The sequence below is a fragment of the Periophthalmus magnuspinnatus genome, chromosome 21, assembly GCF_009829125.3.
Source record: "Periophthalmus magnuspinnatus isolate fPerMag1 chromosome 21, fPerMag1.2.pri, whole genome shotgun sequence".
In the NCBI taxonomy this organism is placed as follows: Eukaryota; Metazoa; Chordata; class Actinopteri; order Gobiiformes; family Gobiidae; genus Periophthalmus; species Periophthalmus magnuspinnatus.
Window position 1 is genome coordinate 8,645,257 of NC_047146.1, and position 24,357 is coordinate 8,669,613.

At 39.2% G+C, this 24,357-nt stretch overlaps 2 protein-coding genes across 2 annotated transcripts; one reads left to right on the forward strand and one right to left on the reverse strand.

Moving 5' to 3' along the window:
• The first annotated feature begins 268 nt into the window (after positions 1-268).
• On the forward strand, positions 269-2,007 carry ecrg4a (ECRG4 augurin precursor a). Its single transcript, XM_033986573.2, has 4 exons — positions 269-394; positions 948-998; positions 1,070-1,239; positions 1,858-2,007. The coding sequence occupies exons 1-4, from the start codon at positions 325-327 to the stop codon at positions 2,005-2,007; spliced, it is 441 nt and encodes a 146-aa protein (XP_033842464.1). The 5' UTR covers positions 269-324.
• uxs1 (UDP-glucuronate decarboxylase 1) lies at positions 1,415-20,538 on the reverse strand. Its single transcript, XM_033986570.2, has 16 exons — positions 20,436-20,538; positions 19,825-19,993; positions 18,673-18,700; positions 18,386-18,434; positions 17,772-17,815; positions 17,632-17,692; positions 17,289-17,469; positions 15,439-15,543; positions 11,192-11,251; positions 10,656-10,777; positions 4,658-4,777; positions 4,105-4,148; positions 3,101-3,161; positions 2,963-3,020; positions 2,764-2,867; positions 1,415-2,686 (listed from the first exon to the last, which is right to left on the reverse strand). The coding sequence occupies exons 2-16, from the start codon at positions 19,910-19,912 to the stop codon at positions 2,555-2,557; spliced, it is 1,257 nt and encodes a 418-aa protein (XP_033842461.1). The 5' UTR covers positions 19,913-19,993; positions 20,436-20,538; the 3' UTR covers positions 1,415-2,554.
• Between the last annotated feature and the right edge of the window lie 3,819 nt (positions 20,539-24,357).

The window sequence follows — 24,357 nt, forward strand, 5'->3', positions numbered from 1 at the left end:
GATTTTACTTGTATCCTTTGATTTTGTGATGCACATATTTGAAAGAAACAATTTTTGAAACTAGTTTGTGCTTTTCACTGTTGTTGCAGTCTGTTTATGAGCTAAAGGTGAATGACTTTTTTCCATGCATTTTTCCCTTTTGAAACCATCATTATGAGCAGCCTGTTCTGCTGCAGTCTGGGAGGGCAGGCGCTGAACATTCCTTTGTCATGGGCCACTTTCCACTCGGAAAAGTCTGTGCTGTTGCATTTTCCCCTCTCCCGGGCTCTGCACTGTTGTTTGGTCTGAACTGCTTTGCACTTGGAGATTCAAGTTTTCTACAAGATGGCAAACCCACAGCTCTATCTGAGGTTCATGTGGTTGGCTCTGTTGTTCACAATGCTGGCTTTTCAAGGTGAGTTCAAAATGTTATACTGTTGATGTTTTATGAAAGAAATATTTGAAATCAAATGCAAAGTTTGAAGTTGAGGCATTTAATCTCTCACACTGTTACTGTGCACCTAATGTTGCTCGGAATACATTTATTATGATTTAATAAGGTGCAGAAAAATAACCTTAATGGCAAAAAATAACACAATTGAAAACAAAGAATCTTACCATTCCTGTTATTCACGCTGGCTCATTAACTCTACAGATGTGTTGTGCATCTGACCCTGCATATACCATATGGGAAAGGTTTAATATTTAACATATGGTAACATACAGGGCATCTGATTTTGTGCCTAAGCTACAGTACAGATCTACCCTGCCCCTACGGGAGGGAGTAGAAGGCAAATATTTGCACTCTGAATGTATGTGAGAAACAGCTGAGGCCTCAGATTTCAAAGAGATGAACTAAACTAACAGTGTGCTCAGGTTATAAGCCATTTAAGTAATAGGTCGCTTTAGGTTTCTGAATTGCCTTTTTCTGTGGTGAAGACACTGCTCTGACAAATTCTTTTCATCAGATGTATCCAGTGACCACTCGACATTGCACAAGATCTTAAAAAGAAGTGATGGTAAGAACGTTTTGTGCAGTGGATCCTGTTTGTTGTGTCATTTCTAATCTCTGATCTCTGATCTCTGGCAGGATCTGACAGTAGCCATCCTGCAGCCTCCCAGTCCGTCGTGATGGCTCCGTCCAGGGCTCAGGAGTTTCTGTTGAAGCTGCGGCGCCCCAAGAGGCAGGTTTGGGACCGCAGTCGAGCAGACGTGCAGCAGTGGATTCAACAGTTCATGTACATGGGCTTTGATGAGCAGGTATGAGCTGCCTAAATTTCTGAGGGAAGTGATGTTTTATAAATGCTTGAGATAATATATAAATAATTCAAAATAGAAAAGATTTCACAATAACCAATAGAAAAAATAAGTTCAAGCAGCAATTATAAAAACATCACTTCAACCAACAATCATTTCAAACATAACAAACACATGATCATGTTTTAGGAACTTATATTTGTGGTAGGCAGAAAATCCTTGACAAATGTCTACATAGTACATAATCTCTAAAAGGCACAGATTGAATGAATAAATACAAAAGGGAACATTACATGTCACTTCCCTTTAATACAAATTCTCCACTTCCTCTGGGTCAAAGGGTGTTTTCAGCAGATGAAAAACCATGAAAAGGCTGATAAGAGCAGAGGAAGCCTTGTGCTCACACAAGGATATGGTTTTGTACTTTGTACATTTCTCCATCAGCTCCACGCTCCATGCAGGCAGTATCCACATCTGTTGCTTTTCTAGTCACAGACCTAAAGCCATCTGGGTGAAGGCATATTCAGCATTTACCTGTCTCACAGCAGGTGCACCACATCCTCCATCTGATCTTATCTGCAGAATCCCACTATACACTAACTAATGCTTTTTCCTCAACAGAGGCTGGAGGCAGACCTGTCCTATTGGATGGACCACGCTCGCTCACATGACCAGGGGCGGCAGCACCATTATGATGAGAACTCCCCTGTGGGCCCTCGTGACCACACCTCCTACAGACACGGGGCCAATGTGAACTATGACTACTACTGACCCAATACTGACCTACCAAGAGCAACCCTGCACCTCCGATCATTAGCCCCGCAGCACAAACAGCTTAAACATACAACATTCTGTATTTGTATTCTTGTAGTAGTGGCACTAATTAGACATCAGAAATGTAAATAAACAAATGTGTATTTGTACCACTGAGTCTTCTTTTTTACCTACAGTTACAAGTATGTAAATTACAAGTATCACTTTTGCCCTATATTACAAAACATTAAATACTTTAATAAAATATCAAACATCTCATTCACCTGAAACTAAATCCATCCATTTAATTCTTCAACAGTCTTTTGGATCACTTTGCAGTAGTGCAATGTCTGCTTTTTAAATAGCAAAAGCACAAAAAGTTGGCTTGACTGGGTTTAGTCTCAATCCTTCACGCTTTAGTGAGGGAGCTACAGTGCAGCTAGGGTTCTGTTTTTAAAGAGTCACAGTTTTCATTGATGTAAAGAGAACCCTGCACTGCTCCTTCACAGCTGTTGGACGACTCTGAGCACAAGAATCTCCGTCAGTGTTTACAGATGTTGTAGAGTCAGTTGTGCCGTGGCCGGCCTTTCTTCATTCGTGCAGCTTTAGGTTTGGGGATGTACTGGTTGTTGGCCTGGTGCTCCAGTTCTCGGTTGAAGTACTGAATGGTTTTATTCAAGCCTTCCTCCAGTGGCACCTATCCACACAGAGAAGACGTCATTCATAGGAAACATTTATATTTGTCCTAAACTGTCAGTGTAAAGCGCCACCTACCACAGGCTCCCAGCCCAGCAGCATCTTTGCTTTGCGGATGTCAGGTCTTCGCCTCTGTGGGTCGTCCTGAGCCTCTGGAAGAAACTGAATCCGACTGCGACTCACTGCCCACACAGAGCAAAAGCAGGTTATAAAAGAAGTCTGCAGTTTTTCCAATTGGGGATTTCACTGTAGAAAGAACTGAATAAATTCACTTTACCAACAAGGCTTTTGATAAGCTGAGCAAACTCCAATATAGTGTGCTCTTCTGGGTTACCCTAAAACAACACATTTGAGACTTCACAAGAGCTAACACTGTTTAGATTAATTTTCACTTTTGGTTTATTATACAACTCACCAGGTTGACAGGGCTACTGATGTTACTGTTCATCAACAGCACCAGCCCATTCACCAGATCACTGTATCACAAAGCAGGGAGATGCATTTGAAAATGTACAAGAAATAGTCTATACGTGTGTGTATAATATGTCTTTGCTTTCATATCTCATGCAGTCTGACGACCATACAAGCACATTGGCTGTTGTCAAACTCATTTAAGAACTTCCACAAAGGGTAAAGGGTGATTACCACACAGATAATGAATCACACAGACAGCATATTCTGTGCCCTCACTCTCTCTAGATTTTCTTTGGATGGAGTTGGTTTGTATGTGAAATAATGTTATAGTTTAAATTTTTTTAAATTTTATTTTTTTATGGGCACCCAGACATTGTTCATGGCACTAAAACCTGGTACAAATCAAAAAATGGTGCTAAAGGTTGAACTGTAATGCCTTTGCAGAAGTTCCTAAATGAGTATTGACACCCTAATGGTAAACTCAAGCCTATGTGCCACTGTATCACGTGTTTCCACGATGGACTCTGCATAGACAGACAGATGACCGACAAAGACAGGCTTGTGTCTTGTGCGCGGTCAGAAGAAGACCTTGGCTTTTAACAGCAGTGCATGCGAGTGAAAGGGGCAGAAGGTGAATGCTTTGAAGAGACAGGAGACCTTTAAATTATGCATCGCTGCTCTCTTTTCTTCTTACTGCCGAAATTAATGTCGTTATCACTGGCACCAAACCTGATACACATTCTTTTATCCTGCCACATTTACATATTTCTGCTCGTCTAGATAAATATACATGCATTTGCTGGTATTTAATAACAACCTTTTAAAAGACCAGTGGAATGCCTTTTTGTGGTCTATTTATCTCATTGTACAGAGTGCTAAAGGTTGGACATCAGACTTGCTGAGTGAGAAGCATTTTATATTATTGTATTACATGATTTAGCCAAATTAAGAGAAATTCAATACAAAATTAAACAGGAGGATTCATTTTTTTAATTGATGTCTTACCTTACATACTGGAACGCTCTCGTTTGGGAGCCAGTACCATACACCTAGAAAGGAAGATATATTATTTATTTATTAGTATTTGCATTAGTATTAATAGTAGTAGTAAGTTTCATGTAGTAGTAGTTTCATGCCCCAGTGGAATGTTATATGCATAAAATTAAGTATTAAGTAAGATGTACATGTTTAATGGAGAGGCGGGTCGACAAGGTACTCATTGAATAGAATAGAATACATTTATTGTCACTATACACATGTACAACACCATACACATGCACAGCGAGATTAAAAACAACCCTCCAATACAGACATAGGACACTTACAACAAAGTACAACTAAAATAAATGAGTAAGTGCTAGTGCCAGACATTAAAACATTAAAACACCCCAGAATACTACTCATCTCAGTATTATCACCACCTCCTCATTAGGTCTATTCCCATTATTCTCATGGATTTAGTTTTCAATGCAGACCAGTTGAAAAATGAATAATCTTACTTGACACTAATGGTTGCCCAGAAGCAGCAAATGAATGAAAAGGAACTTGAAATATTTACAGTGAGTGGTTCTCCCTGCAGAGCCTGCAGGATGAAGTTGCTGACCACGCGGCCGTCGTTCATGTGCATTCGAGAGCCAAAAGTGTTGAAAATCCTGGCCACCCTCACCTCCACTCCCTCCTGTGGACACAACGATTTAAGGCATAGGTAGAAAATTCATATCTAAAAAGTGAGAAAACTGACAAATCCACTTTTCTTTCCAGAACATCCACATAAACTAATAAAAGATAACAAGTGCATTATTGTTATGTCTTTCTTCTGCGCTGGAGCTTAGATACAACAATATGAAGGACACATCCAGTAAAGCTTGGATTCTGTGTGTAGGACTATTTGCGCCACAATTGTTTGTTATATATAAAACAAAAACTTAGATATTGAACACAAAGCCAGGCCTGAAAGGTCAGTGACATAACGAAAAGTGTATTGAGACAAATCTGTTTACTACAGCTCTAATCAACTGTGTGTTCTGAAAATCAAGTCTTTAGGGCCAGTGGTTCAGAGAAAATGAAGGTACATTTTTTGGCAACTATTGCTTAACATAAAAACATGTACCGCATTCAACAGCAATCGTTAAAATAATTTTCAAATGTTCAATAGTAGTTTGTTTTTTGTGGTACCAGGCTGCCTCTGAAGTTTCAGTAGATAAATCTATGAATGGTTTTGTCCCTTTTGGGTTAACCATTATTTAGAAGTACTTTGCCAATGATTTTACACATTTTAGACACCTCATAACCCTCATAACGAACCTGGAGCTCTGACTTGTGAAATTCCTGCTTGGCCCTCTGGCACTGTTTTCTATGCCATGACCAGATCATTACTCCTTCACAGCACTTTCTGCTTATCTTTACACATTGTAACCATTTCACTGGTGCACTGTTCAAAATACAGAAAAAATACAAATGATAAATGGTCACTTTTTATATAGAGCTTTTCCACCTTCAAGGCACTCAAAGCGCTTTAAATTAAGGAACCATTCAACTATTCACACACACATTCATACACCAGTGGACACAGACACTAGGGGCAAAGTGGGTTAAGTGTCTTGCCCAAGGACACAACGACAACAGTCATTGGTGGGAGCTGGGTTCGCACTGCCAACCTAAGGGTCAGTGGATCTAACACTCTACCAACTGAGCTACTGTCTCAAACAAAATAAGCATATTAGACTATTTAAAATATTAAAAATAGGTGAAGTAGCATAAGTATCAACTTTTGTTTGTCCTTGAAATATATTCCATTCCAAGAGTCAAAAGCCCTTTATCTCATCTCAGTTCTGGCGCGACTAGTCCCTAGTTTTATACAACCATGTGACCTTGTATTAAATGTTCCTATATCAATGATTAACAAGCCAAGTGAGATTCAAATGAGAATTTAGGTCTGATAAGTCGGTACATCTGGTGCTACTCTGAAAGCCGTGGTGGTGCTTGGTGTGAAAAATTCTATAGCCATCTTTGGTCATCTAGAAAAGCCCAATTTAAGTCTCAGAGGCAGTTTCTACATTAATTTTACAAGCCCTAGTTTAGCATAATGGCTCTAAAAAGGAAGATTGCAATGGGTGAACTCAGAATGGACCGATATTGCCACCTCCTGAGTACAGCTACCGAACTCCTGACTGACAGTGCCACTGATTCTAACCAGTGCCCGTTTAAAATCAATGGCCTCTGCTTGACACGTATGCAAGGCCCAATTCAAAGTCCGATAACATGAATAAAAACATGAATATTATGGAGATCCTACTCATGGAAATGCACAACATGAAATTCAATGGACAAAGCTTGGGCATATTCAGTGGGTTTGGTGGAACAAGGACAAACTGGGGACAGTATGATGAAGAACTCCTGTGGGCAGAGTGTGTGCTAAGCTATTGTCAATAGAGCAGGTTAGAGAGGATCAAAGTATGACCACTAATACTAATTTGATCATAACACAGCTTACTTTAGTCTTATTGCTCATTCCACCAGTCCCATGTTCGTAGTTTATATGTTAACTGTAATTTGCTTTAGTGATTTTTGCCTTGGGAAAATACATTAGAACATGAGTCAGGAAGCTATGGCAAAAGAAAATGTGCTGGAGGTTTGCACCTGCTACAGGATTCTTAGAGATACAAGCTTTAACATATATAGATCATTTCCCATGTTGTTCATAGTGAGCTGCAATATTGTCCTAAAACTGTTTCATAATAGAAATAGGTCAAAGCTGTACATGTATGAGCTGGAGTCTACACGTTTTGTATAATTAAAACTACAGAGCTGTGCAGGATGAAAGGATGACAGGTGAAAATCTGTGAGCATTCAAGCCTCAAATGCAGGCTTACTCAAACATGCATGAATCAAACAAAACAACTCCAAGTTATTGCTGAGGGAACACCATTATAACATAGTTAAAATCTCACAAAGTAAATATTACATGTCTCATTGAGCATTTGTAGCAGGAGTAGTGTCATTGAAAAAGGAGGTGAGGATTATATGAAGCCCCACATCAGTATGTGTTAACACGTGTGTGAGAAGTGTCAGATTGAAGACCAGCTACACCAGACTAAGATGTTGTTCTGGTGTTCACAGACAGAAGCGAAAACAGTTCAGTGTGGCTGAAGTTATAACAGGTATACAAGAGAGGTCAGAAACAAATAGAGTTATTCTATATAGTTAGTCTGTGCAGACAACACGAGCAAAACAAGGAAGTCTGGATGGTTTCTAGTATTAGTAGCAGAAAGCAATCAGATCAGAAGCATCACCACTGAGTCAGTAGAACAAGTCAGTAGTAACACCACCAACTCCACCTTCCCTAGCGAAAGATTCATCAACAGTGTCAGCAGAGATTTCAGACCCAGCAGCACCTCCATCACCTCCCTTGGGTCCTGGGTCCCCTTTGCTACATCTACTCCATCTAGGGACTCTTCACTTTCCTTTTCCTCTCCACCTTCAAACATGGCCCTTCCCAGCCATCTAGAAAGCCTCATCAAAAAATTAAAATGGCTCCCCTTACACCTAATGTAGCACGATCATGAGTTCTGGCATAAACTAAGGAGGACTCTCCCCCGTCCAAAGCTGTGCCCATTTCACCTTCAAAGACCCCTCTAGCAATCCCCTCTCCAACTCCACCTGCTCCGCCTCCTCAGCCCTCAACTGATCCCTCATACAAACCTCCCCTGCTCATCCTACCCTGCCTTCCCCCAGACCTGTTATCACCAAGAGCTAGGACACGCAGCCTCTGCTGTCCCAGGACATAGAGTCATGATAAAGGCAATATCTGGCTGGGGCCCTGTGATGAAGCTCTATCTGCAGTTACGCCATATAGACTGAAATGCGCTGTGCACAATGTCAGAGCTTTATATAATAAATAATTTTAAATTAATAATTGTATTTCTTTTTTTCATCTTGACTTTATGGTTTTAACTGAAATATGGTTGGAGTTGGATCTGCATTACCTGTTTTTGTCAAACTAACTTCAAATTTTAATCTCAAACATGAGCGAACAAAAAGGCTGGAGATGTGTAAGGAGTTTTTAAAGATAATTTAGTTATTCACGGGTTGTCATTGTGGTGTTTTCATCATTTGAGTAGGTTTCCTTTAAAATGGAGGCACAACAATCACCCTCCACACTCTACTCCACACTCCTCAGTGCGGTCAAAGTTTTATTGATGATTTTACTGAGATGCTTTTTAGTCATACACAGCATAATGTGTGTGACAGAAACACTAAAGAGCTCAGTATGGTCCTTGAAATTTTTGGTCTCAGCATTCTGGTCTGACTCAGCAGGGGCCACACTCTGGACCTGCTCATCACAAGAAGAGTAAATATTTCAAATGTCAATGTAGTGGATGTTGCTCTGTCTGATCATTTCTGTGTTTTCTTTGACCTGTCTGTTATTCCCATACCAGCAACTGGTCCTACAGTTGTTTGAAGACACAAGTTATAACACAGGTGCACTGTTCATGGAAAAGATACACTTTGAAAATGCCTCATGTTCTAATGTTGATGATTTGTTGAACTCTGACCTCTAGTGTTTAGAATGTTCTGCACACAAGATTAAAGATAATCGGAGACTGTGGCTGAAAAGTCTGTGCTCAACAGTTTACTACCACCACCCTGTGGTTATCAAGCCTCTCCTAAAGAAGAGCAGACTTGGTGCCACAATACTGAACAATTACTGACCCATCTCAAATCTGCCACTTTTTAGGCAAAGGCCTAAAAAGAAAAGGTTGTTTGAAAAGGTTGTTTACCAACAGCTTACTAACTTCCTCCAAATGAGCACCTCCTTTGACGTTTTCAGTTAGGTTTTAGACCCACCACAGCACTGAGACTGCTCTTACCAATGTGAGAAATGACATCCGCATGAACACAGACCTAACAGAAACGAGACAGAGACTTTTCCTGCAACAGAGTACTGCCTTTGACAGTGTCGATCATGGGATCCTCTTACAGAGACTAAAGGACTGGGTGGGCATCTGATACTGCCCAAAATTGGTTCAAGTCCTATCTAGAAGACAGGAAGTGCTTTCCTGATCTGTCTCAGATCACATGGTCTTGACATGTGGGGTGCCCCACGGGTCAATCCTGTGAAACCTTTTGTATATTCTTTACATGACCTATGTCTCACTGGCAGTAGGTGAATATGGATCAGTGGATTCTCTCTGCAACTGCATTCAATCAGATAGATGTGTGGATACAAAACAACTTTCTCCAGCTAAACTCAGACAAGACTGAAGTCATAGTCTTTGCTGACATTTTCTCTTTGTTTCTTTGGGCCAGTCACCTCCAGTCACAAGAAATCTGGGGTAATAATGGACTCAGTCTTGAACTTTAAAAGCCAATTCAAATCAATAACATCTGCAGCTTTTTACTACTAAAATACATCTAAAATACGTAGCTCTAAACTCTGTGGCATATTGTCTAAACCGGACTTGGAGAATCCTTGCATTTGTCTCCAGTAGGTTAGACTATTGTAACAGCCTCCTCACTGGACTCTCCAAACAAGTGTTAAGACAACTGCAATACATCCAGAACGCTGCTGCTCGGGTCCTGACTAGAACCAGAAAGTACAAGCTCAGGTCTCTGCACTGACCTCAGGGGCTGGCCTCCTGCCGGTACCTGGAGTCAGGACTAAACATGGAGAGTCAGTGTTTCATTTTAATGCAGCTAAAATCTGGAACTGTCTTCATGAAGATGTGAGACAGGTCTCTTCTTTGACAATGTTTAAATCCAGGCTCTTTATCTGTGCATATGACTGAAAGTTTTTTATTCTGCACTCTTCTTTGATTTGTTTGTATTGTGATTTTAATGCCTTTCTTATTCTGTAAAGCACTTTTAATTACTTGTGTACAAATTGTGCTATACAAATAAACTTGCCTTGCCTCTCCCTGTCCAGTAATAAATGTGTCATTATATACTAAGTAAAGGGTGCAGTGACATCAGATGGCTTGTACAACATCTTAAAATTTATATTCCTGGCTGTTGTCTAGTCGGAAAGGTTTTAAATTTAAGTGTAATCAAGAATCATTCTTCAGAGAAGTATGAAACATTTTTGGCCCAGTGTATAAAACCTACACTCATCACTTTTAAATGTTAATGAAGTATAATTACATGACTGAGCAGTTGATATAACACAAGAGATTTCAGTCTTTTTGCATCACTGCCTGACAGTCAAACACTGAGAGACGTCCATTTCAGAAGATTATAAGATAAATAATGACCGGCGATGAAGCGGATGAAGCGGATAAATAAATATCACCTGTCCTACAAGAAAATCAGAGCTATCTGTTCATCAAAGGCTGGCATCAATCACACCACAACATAAAATGATTTGTAAAGGATTACATAAAGGGTCTCACAATACTGCATGCCCAGTTTCACTGCAGTTTTACCAAGTATACAAGAGAGTGACCATTTTAATGTCTAATAAAGCAGCTTGCATTCCCTACATATGTATTAACCAAGACGAATATTTCTCGGTGCTCATTAGTGTAATATATAATAATGTAATGTTTAATGTATATTACCTGCTTCATGTATGCGTAGCACATGGTCTCTGCAACACGCTTTCCCTCGTCATAGCAAGCCCGAGGGCCAATCGGGTTCACATGACCCCAGTATTCTTCATTCTGTGGATGCACCTCTGGGTCTGAAACACAAACCAGGATTTTTCATCCAAAAACAGCAGAGCATATTCAAGCGTCTTTAGCAGAAACCTTTGCAACATGAGAGCAGTTTGATTGGTTAAATGGCCTGCAGGCAGGAATAGCACAGGAGATATGCTGTTCACAGGTTATTAAATAGATCTGTATGTTTCCAGCTTATAACATTAAAACTGCATACAGGATGAAGCAGTAAGATTCAGTTTAAGAAATCATGTCATTCACGTATTTTATACATTTATTTATACAACATTAGTCTTTAAGTTTGCTGATCACATAAGAAAAGGGTCTTTCTTTTGTTTCTTTTCCTTGCAAGATCCGTTAAGCTGGTGCATAATAATTCTCATGGCGCCAAGTGTGTGACATAATATTTGAAAAACGAAAAGGACAGGTGCACTTACCACCATACACCTCAGAGGTTGAAGCGAGGAGGAGTCTTGCACCAACACGTTTCGCTAAACCTATCATCAGCGAACAAGAAGAACTATAGTGTTATACCAAATACACAACACATGTTTCTACTACTAAAGTTATTATTGCTTTTTTTTATGGAATAGGAACACCATGTGCTTAGGGCTCAGGTGTCTTGTTGCCTTAAAAGGAGTACTATGTAACTTTACTGATGGGCGTCCACCACCTGCTGTCATCATGGAGGTGTTATTGCTTCGTCTCAGATGTTCCACCTTGTACCATTAAACTTATCTACCCCATTTTCATTGCCGAAAAAAAACTTCTGTAAAACACACATTCCTTCTGTGAGTGGAACACCCTCTCCACAAACCTGGAGTCTCATTTATAATAGGCTGCGTGAAAACCTACTTGAATGAGTTTGTATGGACAAAATGCAAATTTCACATACGTGAAAAAATATTGAGATTTATAAAAGCATCCAATGAGTCGGTAAAGAGTCTATAATGAGTGGGTTTCATTGATGCATGTGGCAAAAATGGAGGGGCTCAGGGGCAAAGCTGTAGTGGACACAGGTGTGTTGAACTTAAGTGAAAAGTGAACTCTGCTTCCTTGACCCAACATTTTGCTACACTGACTTAGCCTGTCCTTTAAACATTTAGAAATAAATGCTTTATTGAAACACTGAATATTTTGAAGCGCCTATAAAAAGTGGGAAACACAAGCGGAAAAGGTCATTTAATTCTCATATCACTTTGTGCACCCTCATGCATGCATAAGTTTTAGTGCACAACGACGTTTCAGCGCTGCAGTTTGCAAGTGTGTGTGGAGGGGGCATGGAGAATACATGGATATGTTTAGTTTTGGCCACTCTGTAGCCACACACACGGAGGTCCACAGGTTTTTAGAGAGCTTCCTCCATAGATTAGCAGTAGAAGAGGGTCAGACGGGTGTCCAGTGATCATATCATAAAAGGACACAGTGATGCTGTGATAAATTATGATACTAAAATAAATTGTGTATGTTTCAATCATGGTTGTGACTAAATGCTCAGAGTTCAAATAGATTCTGTGTCTTTCTGGGAAAATAGATTCCAAATGAAGTTTCAAACTTCCACCAAACACCCAACATTCCCCTCATGGCTCCCTCTCTGCTCTCCACACCTACACTCACCTAAAGGGTTATTAGGAACACCTGTTCAATTTCTCCTTAATGCAATTATCTAATCAACCAATCACATGACAGTTGCTTCAATGCATTTAGGGGTGTGGTCCTGGTCAAGACAATCTCCTGAACTCCAAACTGAATGTCAGAATGGGAAAGAAAGGTGATTTAAGCAATTTTGAGCGTGGCATGGTTGTTGGTGCCAGACAGGCTGGTCTGAGTATTTCACAATCTGCTCAGTTACTGGGATTTTCACGCACAACCATTTCTAGGGCTTATAAAGAATGGTGTGAAAAGGGAAAAACATCCAGTATGCGGCAGTCCTGTGGGCGAAAATGCCTTGTTGATGCTAGAGGTCAGAGGAGAATGGGCCGAGTGATTCAAGCTGATAGAAGAGCAACGTTGACTGAAATAACCACTCGTTACAACCGAGGAATGCAGCAAAGCATTTGTGAAGCCACAACACGCACAACCTTGAGGCGGATGGGCTACAACAGCAGAAGACCCCACCGGTTACCACTCATCTCCACTACAAATAGGAAAAAGAGGCTACAATTTGCACGAGCTCACCAAAATTGGACAGTTGAAGACTGTAAAAATGTTGCCTGGTCTGATGAGTCTCAATTTCTGTTGAGACATTCAAATGGCAGAGTCAGAATTTGGCGTAAACAGAATGAGAACATGGATCCATCATGCCTTGTTACCATTGTACAGGCTGGTGGTGGTGGTGTAATGGTGTGGGGAATGTTTTCTTGGCACACTTTAGGTCCCTTAGTGCCAATTGGGCATCGTTTAAATGCCACGGGCTACCTGAACATTGTTTCTGACCATGTCCATCCCTTCATGACCACCATGTACCATCCTCTGATGGCTACTTCCAGCAGGATAATGCACCATGTCATAAAGCTCGAATCATTTCAAATTGGTTTCTTGAACATGACAATGTGTTCACTGTACTACAATGGCCCTCACAGTCACCAGATCTCAACCCCATAGAGCATCTTTGGGATGTGGTGGAACGGGAGCTTCGTGCCCTGGATGTACATCCCACAAATCTCCATCTGCAAGATGCTCCTATGAATATGGGCCAACATTTCTAAAGAATTCTTTCAGCACCTTGTTGAATCAATGCCCCGTAGAATTAAGGCAGTTCTGAAGGCGAAAGGGGGTCAAACACCGTACTAGTATGGTGTTCCTAATAATCCTTCAGGTGAGTGTATATCTCTAGAAAGTGAGCAACACGTACGCCAGCTCCAAACTTTGTGTGGAGTTGCTTCACGTTAACGGTGGGGGGTTTTTTTTGTTTTTTTTTATAAATACCAACTTTGATGTGACGAGCTGTGTGCTCATATTTCTTAAGTCATTTTGTGCATGCGAAAGCTTTATAAACGTCCCTGATCTGTAACTGGGGCCTGATGGGGTCATCTGATGGGTTTCAAAGTTTTAATATCTCCAAGGAGACAAGCAGGTGGTAAGCCCTCCACAGTGCAAGTCTGAGAAATTGTTTAAAAATCTTCAAGATGAATGTACAGTGGCTTGCAAAAGTATTCATTCCCCTGAAACTTTTTCACATATTGTCACGTCACAACCACAAATTTAAATACATTTTCTTAGCATTTTATGTGAATGAGCAGTATAAAATGGCACACAAGCCTGAAGTGGAAGGAAATATTTTAGAAGATTTCCAAATAAAAAATAAAAAAAAAACTTAAAAGTGCAGCATGCAAAAGTATTCAGCCCCCTTTTTCTTGAATGCAACCAATTGCTTTTGGAAGTTGGCTGATGATTTGCCTCAGTATAAATGCAGCTGTGCTGTGAAGGCCACAGAAGTTTGTCAAGAGAGTGTTGGGGAGTAAACCACAAAATGAAGTCAAAAGGAGCACACCAAACAGATCAGAGAAAAAGTTGAGGTGAAGTTTAAAGCGGGGCTTGGATCTAAAAATATTTCCCAAACGTTGAACATCTCAAGGAGCACTGTTCAATCCATCATCCGAAAATGGAAAGACTATGGCACAACTGCAAACCTACCCAGACATGGCTGTCCACCAAAACCTACAGAACAAACAAGAAGAGCACTCATCAGAGATGCAGCCAGGAGGCCCATGGTGACTCTGGAAGAGCAGCATAGATCCACAGCTCAGGTGGGGGAATCTGTTCACAGGACAACTATTATTCATGCACTGCACAAATCTGGCCTTTATGAAAGAGTGGCAAGAAGAAAGCAATCCATAAGAAGAACCATCCATTTACAGTTCACTAGAAGTCATTTGGAGGACACAGCAAACATGTTGCAGCTCTGGTCTGATTTTTGGCCTAAAAGCAAAACGCCACATGTAGAGGAAAACTAACACTGCACATCACTCTGAACACACCATCCCCACAGTCAAACACAGTGGTTGCAGCATCATGCTGTGGGGGTGCTTTTCTCCAGCTGGAACAGGGAAGCTGGTCAGAGTTGATGGGAAGATGGATGGAGCTAAATACAGGGCAATCTTGGAAGAAAACCTGTTGGAGTCTGCAAAAGACTTGAGACTGGGGCAGAGGTTCACCTTCCAGCAGGAGAACGATCCTATCCTAAACATAAAGCCAAAGCGACAATGGAATGGTTTAAAGCAAAACATATTGTGTTAGACTGGCCCAGTCAAAGTCAGGACTTAAATCCAATTGAGAATCTGTGGCAAGATCTGTTCACAAATGGTCTCCATCAAATCTGACAGAGCTTGAACTGTTTTGACAGGAAGAATGGACAACAATTTCAGTCTGTAGGTGTGCAAAGCTGGTGGAGACATACCCCAAAAGACTTGCAGCTGTAACTGCAGCAAAAGGCAGTTCCACAAAGTATTGACTTAGGGGGCTGAATACTTTTGCATGCTGCACTTTTCAGTTTTGTTTTGTTTTAATCTGGAAATTATCTATAATTTTCTTTCTACTTCACACTTATGTACCATTTGCTGTTACTTATTCACATAAAATAGAAATAAAAAAAAAATTTAAATTTGTGGTTGTGACTTGACTAAATTTGAAAAAGTTCCAGGGGGATGAATACTTTGCAAGCCACTGTAAATGGACCACTTACCCAGCATGTTCAGAGTGCCAATAGTGTTTGTCTTGAGTGTTTTGATGGGGTTGTACATGTAGTTAGGAGGTGATGCGGGAGAGGCCAAGTGATAAATCTGGTCCACTGTAAGAAAGGTAAAAGATAATTTCATATTTAAAATAAAGATGACTTGAAGGTTGCACCAGCAAAGAAAATTGTCCCGTGTCCTTGTAACCTCTGCCTGGGAAGGCTCATTTCATACAATCCTTCCAGTTCCTTCCAGTTTAGTATCACCTTTTGAACCAAATCGCGATGTCAAATTGACCAAGACTTCCTCTAATCCATGTCTATTCAATATAAAGCCTATTTCCTGAGTTTCTAATCTCACTGTAGCCAAGGGGGGTAGGAAAACAGCACCTTAAGATTCTTATTGTGAGTGGAGTGACCTAAATATACCTAAATAGTCTCAGCAGACTACCGTTTCAGAAAGAGTTAGTAACCAAGAAACTAAATAATCAGTAATATTTGCAATTAATTAGGAGCTCTGTATTTCATAATACTGCAATTTAAATGCAACCTAGATTGTTGCTCTACAAGACTCCAAGCCAGACACAAAAACATAATTTTACTAAGAATCTACTGATTAGGTATAAGAATAATATGAATGTTGACATTGTACGTCAGTACTTTTGTGCAATGAATCAGCATTTAAAATAAATCACACAACGAGCCAACACTGATCCGATGCATAAAAAATCCATCCAAATGACAGCTCAAGTACACAGTCAAGAGCCAGTGACACTATCCACAGAAGGGCAAAGAAGGCTCCATTTCTAAGCGTCCTTCAACAATAAAATAGAAAAAAAGATCTTATAAACAACTGTCAACAATTTTTGTAAATTTTTGAGTCAACATTTTGTGGGTTAAACTTGGCAGAGTATGCCATTTGATCCTTTTCCTTTTCATAATTTCCCATAAAATCGTCTGTGCTGCATGTTCACCCATTTTACATACAACTGGCAAAATCCTGTGTAATTATCCACTGTAGATCAAATTATAACCATTTCTGTGTGTGTAAGTAAGACTATTATAGAGCACCTTTCACACATAACATTTTTAAATCTAATTTGTTGACACTGCAAGCATTATGGTATTGTCCATTATTTTCATGACTGGTTTGTCAATGAGTGTTTTCGTCACCTGCTGGGCCATCAATTTCATATAAACATTTTGTGGATGAGCTGCTAGCGGAGCTTTTCATGTGTAAAAGTGAGAAGTGGCCTGCTGTGCTCAGACTTCCCCATCAGCACGGCTGCCTAACACCTTTCATTTTGATAGATCAACACCGCTTTTGGCTCCAACTTTTCAGAAACACAATTAACTGACAATAACAAAACTGACTGTTATCTGCAAATGATATGCATATGCTTCAACACTGTTTGGTTCTTGTAGCGGCTTCCCTCAGCAAACCTTGAGGCCGCGGTGAGAGCCAGTGTGGGTCCTGGGTTGTAGTTTCGTGACACGCTGGTAGTTTATTGCGAACAAATACGCTAAGTTCCAACATGCGTTTTGGTGGCGATTTATTTAGCAAACACACACACAGCTATCAGCAGCGCAGCAGAGAGAATGAACATGGATGGACATAACAGGCTATGGTCTGGTAAGTAAATGGAGGTAAAACTGGTGGTCAAAAAAATTACGGCTACCCAGCCCTGACCCTCAACACCCTGTGCCCCAGGCGAATGCCGCCTTTTCACACATACGTGCACGCGCACCTGCCCATGTGAGCCCTGCCTCCTTGGCTCTCAACCAATCAAATACACACACAGCAAACACACAGCACACCATGCATTTCAGTAAAAAGATATGAACTATTTTAGAATCCTTACCCTCAATATAAAGAGGCTCCACCACATCATGATTGATCAGTTCAAAGTTTTCGTGGCCGATCCAGTGCTCCACGTTGCGTTTTCTGCCAGTGAAGAAATTGTCCACCACAGTCACCTCATGTCCGTCCATCATCAGTTTGTCCGTCAGGTGTGACCCAACAAACCCTGCGCCTCCAGTGATCTAGTACAAGTATTCCAAAACATTCAGTTTGTGCCCATGTAAGGCTGACATTGACACCACTGTATAGAAAACTTATACTATAAAAGTGAACTCAACTTTTTAAACAGTTGAAGAGCTATTCAAGGCTTGCAAATTTGAGGATTAAATATTTTGATTACATACCAAAATCCGTTTTCGATCTTTTTCTGACAAGAATTTCACTGGAGGATATTTTTGAGAAAAACTGAAAAGAAAACATAAATATTACACATTGTTTGACATAAATCTTAATTGATGCACAAACAAACAGCAATGCCGCTAACCTCTGTTCGAGATCACGTATCTTGTCTCTCAGAGGAGCCACAACCTTAAGAGGAAGATGAGAGCAAAATAAAGTGAGTACTACACTGATCCTGAATGTCCCAAAGGCCGACTTATTCTCACACAGGCATGTTTTGAATGCTGAATCAGTTCAAGTTTCCACTTTTAATAAAATATGCTGACTCTGGTGTGTATAGATTTTACATATATTATGCATTTGTCATTATTTTAACATGAACTCTTAAAGATAGCTCTGTCACTTAAACACATCTAAATATTCATGAGAAGTAGAGCTAATATCACATCATGGCAAAATTATAACCAATAAGAGAGAACTGTACATCATCTATAGCATGACATGACCTCTATTTGCACTTGGTACCGTTTCTGACCTGCATGAAGAAACTCATAGTGCTAAATATTACAAGAAAGTAAGGAACATACTATGGCTTTCTGAGTAAAGAAAACAAATATGACTACCATAGGTGCAAATAATATTCTGAAATTCTAATCTGGGCATGGACAATACTTACAAAAACAAATGTTTTTTTTTTTTTATTGCCACCTTACCATCTGTTTTTTTTTTTTAAAGGACTCCTAAAAACAATTAACTCACTTCTTCAATTCGCTGCTCAATCTTGATCTCTCCATTTTCTTGTATTGATCTATGAATGAAGGAAGAAGCAGCAAAAGAACAGGAATGAAATTACACAATCATAAAACCGCCAACAACACACACCCTTCTCAGACACCATTAAAACATTATACGCTTTATGAGTAATGATGACAAGCCCAAAAACTCACTGGGCACAACATTTAATAATGCATCATTTCAACTGTTTCCTATACTTGTTTTACTACTCGATCTCCAATCAAAAAGAGAATTTATTAAAGATGACCTACCTCATGTTTGTGTATGTCCCCCAAACAGCTAAAAAAGACAAATAAAAACTTTACAAAATCTGGCATAAATCATTAAAAGAGTAAACATAAAAGAAAAGAGGAAAACGGCATGATTTGTCTTTACATTAAGATGGGACAACTAAAAATGTAAATAATTTCTGACGACCTTTTGATTCAATAGATGATAACATCCTCTTAAAGTGCCTATTGATTTGACAATACTACATGTAATTGGTTCCAAAATTATTTTTCAAACAGGACGCAGGCAGTAGTAGCCAATGTGTTTAAATCAAATGCTTTAACTTTAAACCAAGTTTTTAAACAAAGAGTGCCTCAAGACTCAATTTGAGGCCCACTATTTTACTATATTAATTAAGTCCACTGGTTGCAATTTAAAAGAAAGCCTCATACATTTATATGCAGATGATGCTGTTTTGTATGCAAGTGCTCCCTCTGCCAATCAGGCAATTTTAAAACTGCAGCAAGATTTTAATGAAACATGTAAAATTATCATTGAACAAAACAAACAAAACAAAGTATATGATTTTTTTTCTAAAACACATGGAATCTTTACACACTAAAAGAGACATAACTTATAAATATCTTGGGTTTTGGCTTGACAAAAACATATTCTTTAAAATGTGTAGCTCTGAATTATTTAACTGTTTAAAAATCAAAATGATAATTTTATTATAGAAATAAATATTGTATCTCACTGAATTAATCTAATGGATTATGGAAATATAGTATACATGCTGGCTTCAGCCTCTACTTTGAAACCTTTAGACTCACTCTTTAACTCAGCCCTTTGTTTTTATAACAAGTGATGAATTTAAATCACTGTTCACTCTATGAAAAAGCAGGTTGGCCTTTGCCATCTGTCAGAAGAAAACAACACTGTGTAAAATGTATTCATAAAGGGACTACTTGAGACTGCCTGAATGTCTCACTTGTCTGTTTAACGTTTAATACAAGATCTGATTGTCTAAATCTAAAAACTGGCAGCACTTATTTGTTTTGTCATGAAAACGAGTCTGTTGCTCTCCTTAGGCTCTAAACATGGGCTCATAACTGAATTAAAACATATCCGAAGAGAAACAACAAACATCATGTTGCGTAGAAGTGTGTAAAAACATTTGCCACAGAACTTACAGGCAATGTAGGCGATCAGGGCGAGAGCAAAAAGGAGCTTCATAATTCTTCTGTTTATTCCTGTTATGAGCCAGAAGACCCGCTTCATTCTCTGCTCATACAACTGGACCAGCTCGCCAACACGCTTCACGTCCAACTAGTACATTTTGTCGTCGGCCCGGTGTCCCAACTACAAACGTAAAACCAGCACAATGTTCAATGACACGTTAATCTAGTTGCGATTTGACATATGCAGCATGTTGCTACGTCAACACAGGCGCAGATTAGTTTACGTGGCTAGCAACGTGCGCACAGGTAACCCGCTAATGTTAGCCGCATCCTGTGATAACCTGACTGTTTACACCACTGTCTTTTATTTGCAGTCCCACAGTGTTGTCAGCACATTCATAGATCCTCTAACTTTATCTTCTGTAGATTGCTAAGCGTTAGTTCTATTCTTATAATAGCCGGTACGGATGTAAATGTAAATAGTTAGCTTCTTTTAGCATTCAGAATAGCATTTAGCAATATATCGAGCTATGCTACATGACAGGGATGTTCCTGTCGTCTAAAGCGTCTAAATGGACAAAGACTGGTCTGATTCACGTGTTAAGTATATCATCGCTACAAACCAGAAAATGGAATTGAAGCTCATTTTAGCAGCATTCAACAGGATGTGGCACAGCTCCTCTGAGCAGGATGAACAGCAGAGGAGCGACTGCTCTGGGTTTGATTGATGCGCCTGGAAACTAACTACAAACATGTAAATAACTTTACAGCGTGAGTTTTTATCAACTGTATACTGTTGTTTATATTCGGTGTTCCTCTTCTTACAATTGTATGTGTATCTCTTGTATAATGCCAATTAATAGAATGTAATACAAGGGCTCTTTCATCCATTCATAAAGATTGTCACCGTGCTCACTGTGCAGAAAGAGAAGAGACACGAGGGATATTTCTCAGTTCCCAGGATCCTTCCTCCAAAGACCACAGTGTAGCTCTTCTCCAGAGTCCTCCGAAACAGAGCTGAGTGTCCTGCTCACAGCCCCTGCAGCACGTGGAACCAGGTCACGTTATTTAATAAACATCTATGCTTGTATAAATCAAAAGTATTCAGAAAGGTCTTTTTGTGTTAACGTGCATTAAAACATGTGAATAATGAACGCTAAGTGAATTATCTGTTATCAAGTCATTCAGGCTGATCATTAGGCTAAATAAATAAATAAATGCAGAGCCTAAAACTTATCATTTTATCCCCAGTTCCTTTCTTTAAATGATTTTGCTCAGTTTGCTGCAATTGTCCTGATTTGAATTTATTAGATCATATAATAGTGTTATCTGCACCAATGTGGCAAAAATAGCTAAATACTTATTATTCTTTATTATATATTTTATTAAAATGCATGTTACTACTTAAATAAAGTTCTTAAAAAAATGAAAGCTGCAGTGCACTATGGGCAATTCCAGGCTCTCCGATGTGGCCAAAGATCCACAGGTGCATTATTGATAAATGAGCCACGCGGAGGAGCACGCGTGGAGGACGTGGGGGGTTTGCGTGCGTTGAAACACCACTTGGCGGGGCTCTGATGACGTGGATCTCACCAAAGTGGTAAAGAAGCAGAGGATCCTGATAATTGGGAAACACACGAGGAGAGGCTGCATCATCTAGCTGCTGATCTCCAAACGCTCTTGAACAGTGTTGCTCAGGCTGTATATAGTATAGCTAAAATAGACTATAATATTGTTACTTCATCAAAAACATATCTGGAGCTGTGTTTTGTTTCATTCACACATGTCTGAATAATCCTGGTTTATTAGTCTACATCTCCACTATGCTCTGTTCCACCTTGTGATGTCATGAAGTGATAGTTTTCAAATTAACAACTCCTTTTACATTTTGTTCAGTAGAGATTGACAATTCCAGGAATGAAATCATCCAAATTATTATAATGAAGCAGGATTTGTGTGTTAAACATGTGTGAATGAAACAAAACACAACTCCAGGTATGTTTGTTATGAGGAAACAACATTGTAACACAGATCAGCAAATAGCCTAACGTGAGCCCATTAAGTGCCGCTTAATCCAACATGTTTAAGAAGCACGTCTGCTCTTGTGTGTCTCCATCTCGTTTAAATGCACATGTAATAATCAGCCTAATTTTTGGCAACAATAGCAAACAACTCAGCCTCTGAATTTGTTTTTGATACATTTGAACATGTTTCTGCATTTAAACAAGTGGTTTTATGAGTATGTTTTGTTCAAGTGCCATTTAAACATGTCAAAACATACTTTATTTTGACAAATATAGGCCTACATATTAATATTATTTCACACGAGACAGCCTACAGTATGCTCAGAAAAAAGCAAACAGTAACTCTTGTATCAAAATCAATTCCCATGTTTTGTCATAAAAGTTGCAATAGAAGAGGCATTTATTTATTACAATTCCCATAGCACATGAAGGCAGCATAAGCTACATATGTCAAACTCAAGGCCCTTGGGCCAAATGTGGCCCACAAAAAGGTAAATTAAAAGGTGTGACTGTCATTTCAAAATAAGTCCATGCATTGACCATTAACTGAATGAGATTTTCCCTAACAGGTGGAATTGAGAAATAATGATCCCAAAATGTTCAGAAAGAGGTAAATTGATGCAGATGGAAGGCAGTTGCAAGAAAGATGGGAAGGTCAATACATGTTTTCAAGGAGGAAAACCTGTATGTCTTTTGTGTTATGAGGCAGTATCGTTTGTCAAAGAGCATAACCTACATGGGCATTTTGACACCAAACGCAGAGCTAAATATGCAAAAGTTAGCCTTCATGAAACATAACAAATTGTCCAGGAATTAAAAGGAAAACTGCGATCAAGGCAGAATATTTTCACAAAAGCCACGACCAAAAACCATGCGGCAGTGAAACTACCTTCATTATGGCTGAGTCTGTTTCAGAGGGTGAGTTTTTGAAGTAGTGCTGAAGGTCTGTGAGCAGGTGTGCCCCGACCAGATACACACTTTTAAAAATGTCAGTTTATCAGGAGCAGTTACACAGACATATTTTTTACATCTATGCAAATACATATGTCATATTTGTAATTTGAATAAGTCATACAGAAACAGTTATTTACAGCCCTTTGAGTACAACCATTTTGCTGATGTGGCCTTCAGTGAAAATTACTTTGTTACAGCAGATATGGACAGGACAGGGCCTGGTAGCCCAAAGTCATGCAACTCAAGTCTCCATTCTAGTATTTATACCAGAATGATAAAACATCATACATTATAAGGCAGAGTGGCTTTTGTTTCATAGTCATGTGTTAATCAACTTTTACAACTGAGGACAGATAAAAAGGGTTTCCTGAAGGACAAGCCTCGAGTAGAAATGACTTTCATTTACACACAGAGACGATGACAGAAACCTTTTCTTCACAACATAAACACTCATAAATTTCCATCACAGTTGTGTTGACATGATGTCAAATTATTCTAGAAAGAGTTTAACAGTTGGAGTTGGAGGGCAGAATTCTATGGTGAAATTTGCTGTATATGTGAGATACAGGTATGTTGACTTGGTTTATGGTTAAAATATCTGTAATTATGGACCCATCTACATAAGACAAAAGCATTCACAAAGTTTACTGTCTTCTCTGTCATCTTAAATGAACATTTTTACAATAGATTCTGAAAGTGGTGCCATTATTCAACATCAAAGACGTGATTGTTGTCAGCTGAAAGGATTTAAAGCCATAAAATTAATATAGCAAGTCTGTGGAGCCAATGTACAAATATAATGCCCTGTATTTATATAGGCCCCTGCCCTCCACCTGAAATAATCACATAATCAAAAGAACATGAATGTAACCTACACAGACTAGCCTGCCAAAGTCCACACTTCTCAAAGAACTGAACATACACATTACATATATTAATAGTCTTGTCAAAGGCTACTAGGCAATTACAAGACTATTATGTATGTAGAGGAATTAGCAGGCCCATCAATAAAAAATAATTAGTTCACTTAAAAAACATCACATAGGTTATGATCTTTGTCATTTGCTCTGTTCACACCTATACGATCATCCTTGTCAACAGTACAACCGTTTTCTTGGCTGTTATTGTCCCACACAAAGAAATTTATATTTTCAAAAAACTATATTCTTAAAATTAAAAACAATATTCTTAAATTTTAAATATTCAACTGAATACTTCTGTGGAGCGATGCAACAATGTTTTGGTCCTGAGGTAGAGCTTGTTTTTCAATTCAGTTTTCAAGTGTCTTTATATGGCACATTTAAAACAACTTCAGCTTCCCAAAGTGCTTCACATAAAAGTTAACAAAAAACTAATATACAGAACACAATCCATGGGAAAAGAACAATGAAACACCAAGATATCCTGTATTAGTATTAATTTGTATTATTAGAATGATAGTATTAAATGCCAGAGCGAAGAGGTGAGTTTTCAGTTTAGTCTTAAACTGTTTGAGACTGAGAGGTTCTGACAGGCAGAAGGAGGCTGGTCCATAGTCTGGGCTCTGCCACAGAAAAGGCTCTGTCAC

Coding starts and splice junctions, on each gene's coding strand:
- ecrg4a (XM_033986573.2), top strand. CDS start 325: ATGGCAAACCCACAGCTCTATCTGAGGTTCATGTGGTTGGCTCTGTTG. Junction 999..1,069: donor GATCTTAAAAAGAAGTGATG/GTAAGAACGTTT, acceptor GATCTCTGGCAG/GATCTGACAGTAGCCATCCT. Junction 1,240..1,857: donor ACATGGGCTTTGATGAGCAG/GTATGAGCTGCC, acceptor TTTCCTCAACAG/AGGCTGGAGGCAGACCTGTC.
- uxs1 (XM_033986570.2), bottom strand. CDS start 19,912: ATGAAGCGGGTCTTCTGGCTCATAACAGGAATAAACAGAAGAATTATG. Junction 17,693..17,771: donor ATACGTGATCTCGAACAGAG/GTTAGCGGCATT, acceptor TTTTCTTTTCAG/TTTTTCTCAAAAATATCCTC. Junction 3,162..4,104: donor AGAGCGTTCCAGTATGTAAG/GTAAGACATCAA, acceptor TTTGTGATACAG/TGATCTGGTGAATGGGCTGG.